Genomic DNA, 14,131 nt, shown 5'->3' on the forward strand with positions numbered 1-14,131 from the left:
TCTTTTTATAGGGAATGGTTGTGCACAATTGAGGAGAGGTCCAATTCATCTGTGAGTTTCACTCATGAGCAGACATGGGTGAGGAATACACAAATACAGTTCTTATTGCTAATCAAAATCCATCAACCAGAACCAGGAAAACAATCATTTCATCATGACTCAGAATAGTACTGAACTCACTGTAGTTTGCAATTTTGCAATAACTGTCATATTTCTGAAAAAATCGAGAAAATGAAAATGGTGCATTTCTTTTTTCTTTGAGTGTAATATACAAATTTCACTTTTGAATGGAATTACTGAAATAAATCAACTTTTTCATGATATTGGAATTATATGACCAGCACCTGTATAATTATATCACTGATCATTTCATTTGTAATGTGAATTAAATGGTTCAAAGAATCTGAATATATTGGAATGAGTCAAAGGCAAAGGTTCAGGTAAAACAGCAGTTCCCTGACCCCTGACCCTCAAATGACACTGACAAGAATCATCTACAGTGGGTTAGGGTTAGTTGAAGGTAAACATGGATCCATCCATCCATCCATCCTCTAGTTCCTCCTCTGGTTCCTCCTTCTACCCACAGCTCATCATCATCTGTTTAACTTGGTTTGTTAAATTTCACATCATGCAATGAAATATACTTTCATATTTTCACACCTTCTCTGAAAACCTGCAGCGTTCTTTAGTTCAGTGTAATCCAGGCCCAGTGCAGAAGAACATGATTATATCTTCATTCCTATGGTGATACCTGGTTCTCAGTAAGAAATGTAAAAACCTTCTGCTCTTTCAATCTGACCATGTAAATATTGGTCATTTTGAAATTTAAACTGCACTAATTAATTAATTAATACAAAATGACTGAAAGGACTTTATTCCACATATTGTAATGAGGTTTAAGTTTGTAAAGTCAGATGAGTAACACCAACGTTCAGCTGATTCCTGAGTCGACGTTGTTTGGATTTTTCATGTTCGTCGATTGAAAGCTCCAAAGACGAGTTGCACTTGGTCTCAGTTTAAGAATTTATTCTGATCACATGTGAAATATAAACGCCAGCGCTGGTCTCTTTGGACAAGAGCTCCCGCAGGAACTCAAGTCAAAGAGCCCGAATACCAGGTGTCGTTGACAGTTATCTTCTTGGGCGACTCCACCCCGAACAATGGGTTGGACTTCGCAACATCATCTGACTCCGTCTTCTGATTGGACCTCACCTGTTGATGTGACTTACCAACCCTCAGTTCACATCTTGTTTCTGGGATGAGCTATGCAAAGTGTCATGACTGTTGTTTTAGACGTGGATCTATTGGAATGGCAGGTCCTAGCTTCTGTAGCCACAACATCATCTTCAGTGAGCAGAACTGACCCTGAGTCAAGGTTCTAATAGTTTTGGATTTTTCATTATAGTTTACTTTTATTTAGTTTTAACTTTTTTTCTCTAATTCAGTTAGTTTTAATTCATTTTTAGAGCAGGTTTGTTAGTTTTTATTAGTTTTAATTTTTTTTCTCAATGCTAAGTTTAGTATTAATTTTAGTTTTGTCGTATCTTTTCTCTTCTTCTCCGTCGTATTCACATAAATCCCAGACAGGACTCTGCTGCTTTCTCCCAACTTTAATCTCCATGTTTCCAGGTAGAGTGGGGACCAGAAGACGACTGGAAACCACAAGTGAACACAAGTGACGGACTGTCAAGTGTCGTACGGTGTCAGCAGCTAAAATTGCTAGAGCGAAATAAATCGCTTTCGTATCAATCCGACATTGACAAAGATGAAAACGATGGGAATTTTATCCATAATTTTTATACGTTTTAGTTAGTTTTGTAAACACACAATACAGTTTCGGTTAGTTATCGTTTTTCTTTTAATTATAGTTTTTATTTATTTCAGTTAACAAAAATGTTTTTTCAATTCTAGTTTTCGTCATTTCGTTAGTTTTCATTAACAATAATAAACTTGCCCTGAATCTTATCAGTACTGGCGCCCATGAGTTTACTGGGAGACAAGGTTCATCAGTAGAGAAATATGTGACATTCTAGAGCAGTTCAGAGCAATACTGTGATTATTCTATAATTATTCTTCACCTTCTACATCAATAAACTCTGTAAAAAAAAAAAAAAAAAAAAAAAAAAACAAGTAAGGAACTGTACAGTTTAATGCAATAAAATTAAACCTTTGAACAAATTATTCAGGAAATGAAAAGCAACGGAGAAGAAAGCAGATGAGCAGCGTTCATACGTATGATCTGGACAAAGACGTTGGGTTGTTTTCTGCAGTTTCTCCAGCTGGTGTTAGCGGTAAACGTTCATAACTCCGCTGATGGAACCATCGGACCGGTCCTTTTATGGTGACCCTGCCTTTTGTGTCTGCAGATCCTGGATTCTGTGTCAGTGTTTGATGTTGTAGTTTCTGATCTTGCTGATGCTTCTACTTCTGGTTGTGGCTGCCGGTGCAGTCGAAGTGTTGACCCTCTGCTGGTTCTGCGGTGGGGGGGGTCTGTGCACTGGTGCACTGATGCCGTTCACCTCCATCTGGACTCCACCACCTCCACCTCCTGTGCTCCTGCTCAGCTCTCCTTCACCTTTAAGAGCAGAAAAGAGCTGCATTATTCATTATTATTATAATTCACACAAATACCTGGTCTCATTCAATCAAGTTTTTTGGGGTTTTTTTCACACTGTAGATAGGGTTCAGTTTTATTTTTCAGCTCATCTGATTTTTAATACATTCAAAGCAGTTTGTTGTTTACCACAGTGCGATTTTTTTTTTTAAATTGACTGACTGATTGATGTATTTATTTCGAATATGAATGTCAAAACAGAAGAAAATAAAACACTTAAACATAAGACAAATAATACATATTTGAAAAGAAGTGAAAAGAAGTTTAACTTATAAACTCCACCCCTTCTCCTTATATAATTAATAACAATAGTAACCTTCCTAGTCTAAGCATATCTATACTATATACTATAATATCACTGATACTTATTATTAAATAATTTGGTTTATGGCTTTATACTATTATGAACAAATATAATATGATTTACATAACACAATATAATAACACATGTAAATGCATATTCATACACACATATACACATAAACATACACTACCAGGCAAAAGTTTGGACTCACCTCCTTATTTAAATGACATGAGATGGACCACAGATGGCCAACAAGTGCTCAGCATCATTTGGAACTCCTTCCAGACTTTTGGAAAACATTTCAGGTGATTACCTCATGAAGCTCATCAAGAGAATGCCAAGAATGCACAAAGCAGTAATAAAAGCAAAATGTGGCTATTTTGAAGAATCTAAAATATAAAACATGCTTTGAGTTTTGTCACACCTTTTTAAACTACATAATTCCATATGTGTTCATTCATAGTTTTGATGCCTTCAGTGAGAATCTACAATGGAAATAGTCATAAAAATAAAGAAAAAACAGGTGAGTCCAAATTTTTGCCTGGTAGTGTTTATTTATTTATTTATTTATTTATTTATATACACACACACACACACACACAAACATACCACATTCTTGTCCATCTTTGTAACTCCCAGTGATCCTCAACCCCTCCCTCATCCCTGTACCTCTTGAACATTGTGTCTTTGTACGTCCTTTTAAATTCTTTCATGCTTGGACGTTGCTTTAACTCTATATTAAACACAATATCCCACCACCCTCTGGCCGTCTGACCCTATCTGATCCCCCTCTGCAAACCTGGTCCTCTTTCGACCCTGTGACACTGGAGGACATCTCAGCACTTTTATCCAAACCGAAACCCTCCTCCAACTCTGCAGACATCCTCCCCCATAAGCTCCTTGTCGGTGTCTTTGACACTATTGGACCATGGGTCATAAAGTTTTTTAACCTGTCGCTCACAATTGGTTTGTTTCCCAGCTCCTTCAAACAGGCCATCATAGAACCTAAACTAAAGAAAACCACACTGGACCCCACAGACTTAAAAAGCTACAGGCCCATTTCAAAGCTCCCCCTATTGGCCAAAATCCTTGCGAAGGCAGTGTCTAAACAACTTACAGCTTTTCTGGAGACACACCAGATCTATGACACTTTTCAGTCTGGGTTTAGACAACGCCACTCAACAGAAACCGCACTATTAAAAGTGTCTAGTGACATCCTGATGGCGGCTGACTCCGGGAAATCCACGGTCTTGGTCCTGCTAGATCTCTCCTCGGCCTTTGACACAGTGGACCATACCATAATGATTGAGAGACTGAGGGACCTGGTAGGGATGTCAGGTCATGTGCTAGACTGGTTCTCCTCTTACCTGACCGGCAGAAGCTTCACTGTGTCAATAAACAACTTCCAATCTGACTCAGCGGATCTACTGTGTGGTGTGCCCCAAGGCTCTGTCCTGGGACCAGTCCTATTCTTACTCTATGTCCTCCCACTTGGCCACATTATCCGACAGTACAGTGATGTCTCCTATCATCTATTCGCGGATGACATCCAGATATACTGCTCCTTTAACTCCTCTGAGCCCCACAAACTGAGTTCCTTAATCAACTGCTTGTCAGAGCTGAAGCAGTGGCTAAATGATAACAGCCTCCAGCTGAACTCCAGCAAAACTGAGACCCTCATCATTGCCCCGGATAGTGCAATCCCAGGGATCAAACATCACCTTGGAGACCTGAGTTCCTCGGTAAAGACAAAACTGAGGAATCTGGGTGTCATCTTTGACCAGGACATGTCTTTAGAATTCTACTCCAAACACCTAGTCAAAAACTGTTTCTTCCACCTACGCAACATCTCCAAACTCAGATCTATGGTGTCCACAAATGAGCTCGAGATGATCGTTCACGCTTTCGTATCTTCTCGCTTAGACTACTGCAACAGCCTGTTTACATGCTTAAACAAGAAGGAGCTGGCCCGTCAACAGTTTGTCCAGAACTCTGCTGCCAGGCTCCTGACCCGCACAAACAGGAGAACCCACATCACTCCCATCCTTAAATCTCTCCACTGGCTCCCTGTTCTATATCGTCTTCATTTCAAAATTCTTGTGCTAACTTTCCGGGCCCTACATGGCCAGGCCCCTGCATACATTGCTTCCCTGATCCAGCCCTACAGCTCGACTCGTAGCTTGAGGTCTTCAGGACAGCACCTGCTGATGGTTCCACGGACCTGTTTTAGCACACGTGGTGACAGGTCTTTTAAAGCTGTGGCACCACGTCTATGGAATGACCTGCCTCTACACCTACGGTCCATGGACTCTGTAGAGAGCTTTAAGAAACACCTCAAAACCCTCCTGTTCAAAAAGGCTTTTTAGTCTCCCACCTGACCCAGGACCACCACAGACTGATTACACTCTATGTATTCATCATAACGTACTCCATGTGTCATCCCCCCCCCAGTCTCTCTATATCTCTATCGCTCTCTCTTTTCTCCTCCTTTACTCTCTCTCTCTCTCTTTAACCCCAACTGCTCAAGGCAGACAGCCATCCTTCAGGAGTCTGGGTCTGCTCGAGGTTTCTGCTGTTAAAGGGAAGTTTTTCCTCGCCACTGTCACCAATCAAAAGTGTTTGCTCCTGAAGGATTCTGTTGGGTCTCTGTAAACTTAATTTGATTCTGATTTGAATTGATAAAGCACTTTGTGACTCTGTCTGTGAAAAGTGCTCTATAAATAAAATTTACTTTACTTTACTTTACTTTACTTTACTTTACTTATATTAAATCTGTTCCACAGTCTCACCCCGCTGACTGAAACACAAAAACCCTTCCTAGTCGTGCATATTAAGTGAATTTTAAAGTTAATTTTCCCCCTTAAATTATAACCCCCCTCATGAATACTGAATAATTTTTGTACATTTGTTGGTAAAACATTATTTTTAGCTTTATACATTATTTGAGCTGTTTGATTGTCCACAATGTCTGTGAACTTGAGTAATTTTGACTGTAAGAATAATGAGTTTGTGTGTTCCTGGTAGCCAACTTTGTGAAAGATCCCTATTGCTTTTTTTTTTAATAATAGTGGCTGTAATGAGGTCAAACTGATGTTTTTCGTTATTTCCTTTTTATTGTTGTTTTTGAGAAAACGTAACCCAAATACAAACAGTAATGGAACAAACAGCAGTGGGAGAATCTAACATTCAGTTAACATTTAGTCCACACACACATCAATAAGCTCATACACCCAGAGTAATGTTCTGCTTTGTGATACAGTTTGAGGATATGCAGTTTGAGGTGGGGACCCACCCACCCAATCCCCCTTTGGTCAGAAGTTGTCTGAGGGGTTAAAACTCTTCCTTCTTCAGCCTCTTTGGTCTGTGTTTCCTCAGACAAACCCAAACACACATTAACCCTAAAATGGTGTTTGTCACATGACTGTTGTCAGTAGAATCTACACATGTTCATCAGGTGTGTTCAGGCGTGTCTGCACAGGCTCATTATCCGAATGAGTGGTGAGTGATGAGTTTTTATTTATTTCAGTTTACGAAAATGTTTTTGTAATTCTAGTTTTCATCATTTTGTTAGTTTTCGTTAACGATAATAACCTTGCTGTCTACATCTGATTGGTGGTACGGAGTGAAATATGGTCATGTGAGTTTTTGGTGGAGGTCTTTCTAACAAAACAAAACAAATGGTTCATGCATTAACAAATGACCAAAAATAAAAGTAACAAGCAGAATGTATGCCATTGTAACGGATTAGAAGTATCATTTCTTCTTCATAAATACACTCGAGTGAAAGTAAAAGTATGTCATATTAAAAGTACTGTTACAAGTATGATTTAAGTAAAAAGTAAATGTAATTGAGTAAATGTAACACGTTCCTATCCACCTCTGATTATGAAGCCCTATGTTGAACATTTAAGTCTATACATCTGTTTTTTTATGTTGTAAAAGTCTGACTTTACTTTCAATAAAATACACCTTCCTAAAAGTTAGACTGATCTAGTGTTTAGTCATAAAAGTTTGTGTAATAAAATGTTGGATGAAGGCTGTGCAGTTCCATGTGTAATGATTCGTTGCATCACAGTTGTTTGTTGCACAATAATTAAATGACATGATATTACCTCGGTGTGTTCTGGACTCTGCTCCGCTTGAAAAACTGCTGAGTTTACAAACACCCACATTTCATCACAAGGTCACATACTGAGTAACAGTGATCATCAGTCTGTCCAGTCTGTCCAGTACAGTATGTCCAGTGTGCTCAGTATGTCCAGTCTGTCCAGTGTTTCCAGTCTTGTCCAGTACAGCGTGTCCACTATCTCCAATCCGTCCAGTGTGCCTGGACGGAGTTCTGGACTGAGTAATGGAGTAAAAATCCAAAGTCCAGATGTGAAACCTGACCCTGATAAACACTGGATTTACTAAATGATGATGTCCCAATCTGGATTTTTTTGCTCCCAATCCGATCTGATTTTTTTTTAGGATTAGTTTTGCCGATACCGATCTGATACAGACTTTACAATAAAATTTCAATTTAAATTTGGAGTCATTATTTATAGGTTATTATTCTGTTATTTTACTTCACATTTGGTCTGAATGTGAACCTGAACTAAAACAACTATGACACCTTTGACTCTGAATAACTTCAGTATAATTTTTGCACTTCAAACAGTTCTGGCCCATGGGTCGTATGTTTTCCACTGTTGTAGTGCGTCTATGGACAGGTCCATCCAGGTTTTATATGGGGGTGCGTTCCATTAGTGATGCGCACATAAGTGGGTTGGGGCGGGTCAAATAATTCTGCAAAAGCCCTGATCCGATCTGATCCTCTAAAAAAATGCCAGATCGGCAGGTGATACCAATCTTTAGATTGGATCGGAACATCCCGATTACTAAATACTGATTGAAAGGGGGAATCATTACTTAATCACTTATTTTATGTTTGTTTTTTTTTTTAATTAATTGACATTTCTTTATAGAAATTTATTTTGGTTTTCACATCAAAAATTTCTTGGGGGTAGGGATGTAACGATTACCTGTATAACGATAAACCACGGTAAAAATCCTGATGGTTAGTATTAACGTTTAAATTCTAATTATCATGATAACCGTGTTTGATTACCGCACTTTCAACACAAACTTGATATGGAAAATGGTCAAACAATGGCCATAAGGTTCCATCTTTAATGCACATTTGTATGTTTGATGTTTACATATTAATATTTGAATGTTTCTGCCAAAATAAAGTACATTGTGCCTATTATTTTATTTAGGGTTTTTTTGTTTGTTTGTTTGTTTTCAAAATACAACTTGGTTATATTATTTCAGGTTGTATATTAGTACTTTTTGAACATTTTGAGCACATTTCAACAATACTGTGATAATAATGATAACCGTGATAATTTTGGTCACAATAACCGTGATATGAAATTGTCATATCATTACAACCGTACTTGTGGATAAAGTCTCGTCTAAAAAGCCAAATGACACTTCCCATAATTCCACTCTTTAAATGATAAAGGGGGGAAAACATCCACTCATATCCACACTACTTATATGTACTGTAGATACTTATTACATAATTATTATTCTGTTATTACCTTCAGAGAAAATGGATGGACTGAGTCCTTGGTCCAAGGTCTTCCAAAGCTCCGTCAGGGAATGTAGAGATTCTCCTGATGACAACTGAGCTGTGGATAAGCCCAACGACTCTATCGACTTCCTGTGGCTCTAAATAAAATGGAGAGAATAGAGACAGGATGTGAAATATCTGGAACCACACCAGTATTTAAATTTACCTAAACCTTATTAGATTCAATGTGTTTCTTTAACAAATTTAACCTCATCAGACCCAGCTGTGGGTTTTCTGTCCACATTTGTGGACAAGAGTTTCACAACTTTATTTATTTATTTATTCATTCATTCATTCATTCATTCCAATCTAAATGATTGGAAAGGAGCGAGATGAAGAAAACTTCTAATACTTACCCCTTTCTTCAAAGATCTGCTTACATAAGATAGGTTGCTGTTACAGCTAATACAGTAAACAGTTTACATGATAGTCAGTGCAAATAAAACAAATCCAAAATCCATCAGTTATTTGTACAGCATTGCCAAAGAATTCCACATTCTGACTCCCACAACACAAATACACATTTGCGTTACATTAGTCCGAACCCTTTGCTGTTTAAAATTAAGTCTCCTATGTTCTTCATCCTGTGATACTAAAACTAATCTCAGCAAATTTGCAGCAAGTCTGTTTCTCGCTCTAAACATAATCAGCAGTGTCCTTAATTCAGCTAACTCTGTAAACTGAAATAATCCTGATTTAATAAACTACTCATTTGCATGTTCCCTGAAATTAACATTATACATGATTCTTATTGCTCTTTTTTGTAATAAAAATAATGGCTTTGTGTTACTCATATATACAATATATTTATACAAAAAAAAGAAAAGAAAACTGTCCACCACAAAGGACATTCCATAAAAATTTTAAAAACTGCATCTGAAAAAACTGTTGCATCATGATGTTTCCAATATAGGCACTTTAACTTTAATAAAAAACAAAAAAAGCTGGTACTTTGCTGACATTTCCTGCTGACAGGTAAAAATTAGGACAGTTTAGGCCCTTGTCCCCTTTTGTTCTGCATATCAAAACTGTGCTCTTTGTAGCATTGTATTGCACTTCATACGTAAATAATGGCCACTCCCAATTTTCCTCTTGGTTTTAGTGCAAAAGAACATTAAATTCTGAAAATATTTCCATCCCCTCGACCCTTTGGAGGATAAACGGGTTCAGCAGATGAAGCTGACCTCAGCCCTAACCTCAGAACGTACTGGATGTTCCTGAATGTCTGGACTGTTGAACATGTGTGAGCGTGTGCTGTTACCACAGACTGGTCTTTGTTCTGGTGGGTCTGGAACCGTACGTCCACAGCCTCTTTTAAAACTGGACTTGGACTAGTGGGTCCAGGGAGTACTTCACCAAATCTGCAAATGTTCTGCCTCATAAGATACTGAAGCTCCTAAAGGCATAAAGAAGTCCACAAAAAGAAGACAATTATAGAACAAAGGACAGTTTGACCCAACCTGCATGTGTTCAGACTGACGTGAACAATATGAATATATTAAACTATCATTATATAATAGACTTTAGTTCACATTTATTTACAAATCATTTAAAATAAGTATACGAGTTGTATTCATAATTTCCAGCAAGATATGATTTTGTAAAAAGGGTAACCCCAGAGGCTATCCATAGCGGGGCCCAAGACATTAAGCAAAACAGTACAATTTATGATGAAAACAATCCCAAACCTAACCCCTGCTCTAAGAACGACCTAAGGTAATTCCATAAATACAGACAGTATAAAATTTAGACAGTATCAGCACATGAAGCAAAGAAATACAATAACACAGATTTAAATTAAACATATTTGAGAAGCAGCTTTTGTTTTAATTGCTTTTTAAATATCAACAGGGATGCAGACTATAATAAAAAAAATAAATAAATAATAAAAAATAAAAATAATAATAATAATAATAACACTGAACGTCTGAGTGTTACAGAGGAGTCTACCATTCAATCAATAAATGCATTTAATTTCATTAAAGCATCATCTACATTTGTGGTCCACTCCACATGATCATTAAACAACTGCAGAAATCACCCACTACTCAGTATTAACTTTAACCTTCCAATCAAAGACAAAAACACATGTTCATACATCACTACATTATCAGTCATCATTTATTAGAATCTGTCATTTTCTTGGCAAAAGTGCATGTGATATTTTTTAGGGCTTTGTAAATAATACGTGTATATAAGTATACATATATACGTGTCATTGGACTTTCTGTAGTTATTTTTATACATGATCTACAAGGTAAATATGTTTCCAACTATAATACATAGTACAGATCTGTAAATATGTTTATAGATCTGTAGGAGTCATTTAATGACTAGAGTTTGATAAAACGACAGGAAACTAAGAATAAAGACCAGTTCACAAGAGAGAGAGAGGGAGGGAGAGAGAGAAAGAGACAGAGAGAGAGAGAAAGAAAGAGAGAGAGAGAAAGAAAGAGGGAGAGACACAGACAGACATGTGACCTGAACAGAGCTGGTACCTGGGTAGTGAGTTGATACTGTAAATGTTCCAGAACATCCAGACACTCATGTTGGTCTCCTTGTTTTCCTGTGGATGAGTTCAGTTCTGGCTTCTTTGCATCTGTTGTAATTTGTGCAAACAATCTTAGTAAATCATCCGCAAACCGCGGTTAAGCCCCACACGCAAAATTCTAGATTGAGCACGCAAACTAGTACGTGCAAAATGGGATTTTAGAAGATCCGGCCCACTGTTAGGAAGGCTGAGGTTAGAGGGATTCATCTAAAACTGTATCATTTGAAATAATCTTAATTCAGTGTGACTATAAATATTACTGTTAGGATAATTCCACTAGTTCCATAGTTTGACTGGCACTCTTTGGTATGTGGTGTTCTGGTACCTTTGGTTGGAGCCGTTAGTTCAGCGCTGATCTGAGCGCGGAGGCAGTTTCCCATCTCAATGAGCTGCTGTTTCTCTTTGTTCAAATGAGCGATACAGGATACGGCCTGTTTCAGCCGGGAATACAGCTGAGGGGAGTGGCTTTTAGCGCATCTGTAGGAATGACCACCAGTCTGACCCAAAGCCTGCTGATGCTGAAGCTGCTGCTGAAGCTGAAGCTGCTGCACGTGTAGTTTGTCTTGTTGAAGTTGTGGCAGCAGTACACTCTGGAAGAACGGTGAGAGGAAAGATGAGTTACAGAAACATATATAAACTAGAGAAGCACTCGGAGGGTGCAGACCTCTGCCGAGGCAGAGCAGCCCCCCACCCCCACCCCCCCAAACATTTCCTGAAAATTTCATCAGAATCCGTCCATTACTTTTTGAGTTATCTTGCTAACAGACAAACAAACAAACAGACAAACCCCGATGAAAACATAACCTCCTTGGTGGAGGTAATAAACATTATTTAGAAAATCATTCAGAAAATCACCATCATCCATCTGGTCTTTCTAATGAATGTCTACATGATCACTGAATTAAATATATGAAAATACATGATTTACACTGAAAAAACTAAAACTAAAGAGGATAATGTTACAATAAATGGTGATACATCACTTAAGATAGGTTAAATATAGAGAAAAAAATCATTTGGGAACTGGCACAAATGTCCCACTGGGTCCTTATGAGTTCAAAAGAATGGGTTTATCAGAGAGGAACCAAACTGCAAAACTGGTCCTGTAGCGCCCCCTACAGACCACTGCTCTGGGCTACTTCACCCAATTGAAACAAAATATAGTCCACATGTGTATCACACCTGGATCTGGACAAAAGTCCACAGGTCTATGATGCTAAACCAACATGAAGTCAGCCAAGTTCAATTAGTCACCATTGGCTCCCGTTGTATTTGAATGAACTTCACCTTGAGTCTAGATTGGGCTCATTGTGTTTCTAACATGGTCTGTGGAGTCTGCAGAGGCTGGACACAGGGGAGGGAATATGGAGGACACACCCCAGAAAAAAAGACCTGTTCATCTCAAGAGTTCTAGTAGAACTTTAGTAGCACATGAGTATTAATATTTTCTTCTGAAGCCTTTGAACAGTCCTACTTTTTCTGCAATACTCTGTGAAATTTTATTTTATTTTTCTTATTCAGGTCTTTTTGTACCTAGTGTTTTTGCTACTAAATTTAACTGAGCTGTTAAACTGATTGTCATTGTTCCTGTGACAGTGACAATACAGATCTACTCTATTCTGTTCTATTCTATTTATTCTATTCATTCTATTCTGTTCTATTCTATTGTATTCTGTTCTGTTTTTCTCTACTCTGTTCTATTTTATTCTATCCTATTCTACTCTGTTCTGTTCTATTCTGTACTATTCTATTCTACTCTTATTCTATTCTATTCTACTCTATTCTATTCTATTCTATTCTATTCTGTTCTATATGGATCACATGATCACTGATCTAACACAGATACACATAATGGACAGATGTGGGTTCAAACATCTCAGTCTCTTCCATCAGTACCTGGTCCAGAACACCAGAGGGGACAGACTCCAAATGGACCGGTCCAACCTCCTGCTTCTTCAAATCAGTTGTGAGGACACCTTGGTAAAGACACAAGAAGAAAAGGACAATGGAGGACAACACCACACAACACAACACCACAAAACACACCAACACAACACAACAACACCACACAGCTCCCTTCATGCCTCTGTCTGTCTTACTTTGCTGAACCGTGTTTCAACCCATCTCTGATTGTTTTAAATTAAAGAGCTTGACTGTACACTTTAACACAGGCGTCTCAAACATGCGTCCCAGGGGCCAAATGCGTCCCACCAATGGTTCCAATCCAGCCCTTGGGATGAATTTGTAAAGTGCAAAGTCAAGGCTGTGGAACTCATTTTAGTTCAGGTTCCACATACAGACCAATATGAGCTACAGTCAAATAATAACAGCAGAATAACCAACAAAAAAAGAATGACTATATTTTCTTCTCGGTTTGATGTAAAAAGAAATTACATTATGCCTATAAATAATGACAACTTCAAATTTTTGTCTTTGTTTTAGTGCAAAAAATAACACTAAATTATGAAAATATTTACATTTACAAACTATCCTGTAACAATAAAATGTGAATAATCTGAACAAATATGAACAACCTAAAATGTCTAAAGAAAATTCAGCACAATTTGAACTCTTTTCTGCCTGTTCCTCAGTGTTTAGTGTCTTTGTAGATCTGATCCATAATGCACATGTAGAAATGATAAGTTGAGGCAGAATATTGTTAAAATTGCACTTATTTTTCTTAAGAAACTTCAGTTTTTTTCAGGTTATTCACATCTTTTTTGTTTGAATAGATTATAAAAGTAAGTATTTTCATAATTTAATGGGGGTTTTTTTGCACTAAAACACAAAAATTTGGAGTTGTCATTATTTATAGGTTATTATGTTATTATTTTACTGGTCCGACCCATTGGAGATCAAATGTGGAAACTGAAAGAAAATGAGCTTGAGACTCCTGCTTTAACATGTTTTCCTCTATTGTTTCTCTGCCTCTGAGTATCAGCCTGCATCATCACAGGTTTGTCTGGAGCTGGAGCTGTGTCTGTAGCACCTCCAACTGAGGTACATGGATTAGATATTAACAGTCATACTCCAGAGGCTGTG

General features: G+C 37.8%; 1 protein-coding gene across 1 annotated transcript in view; it reads right to left on the minus strand.

Moving 5' to 3' along the window:
* Positions 1 to 2,377: 2,377 nt before the first annotated feature.
* Positions 2,378 to 14,131, minus strand: part of LOC115410338 (coiled-coil domain-containing protein 57-like) — a 34,052-nt gene continuing 22,298 nt past the window's right edge. The window contains exons 12-17 of the mRNA XM_030121946.1: positions 12,986 to 13,065; positions 11,415 to 11,679; positions 11,037 to 11,137; positions 9,800 to 9,934; positions 8,507 to 8,636; positions 2,378 to 2,575 (exon numbers count right to left, since the gene is read on the minus strand). Coding sequence (XP_029977806.1) covers positions 2,382 to 2,575; positions 8,507 to 8,636; positions 9,800 to 9,934; positions 11,037 to 11,137; positions 11,415 to 11,679; positions 12,986 to 13,065 — 905 coding nt within the window. The 3' untranslated portion in view covers positions 2,378 to 2,381. The remainder of the gene's footprint in view (positions 2,576 to 8,506; positions 8,637 to 9,799; positions 9,935 to 11,036; positions 11,138 to 11,414; positions 11,680 to 12,985; positions 13,066 to 14,131) is intronic.

The sequence above is a fragment of the Sphaeramia orbicularis genome, chromosome 19, assembly GCF_902148855.1.
Source record: "Sphaeramia orbicularis chromosome 19, fSphaOr1.1, whole genome shotgun sequence".
NCBI lineage: Eukaryota > Metazoa > Chordata > Actinopteri > Kurtiformes > Apogonidae > Sphaeramia > Sphaeramia orbicularis.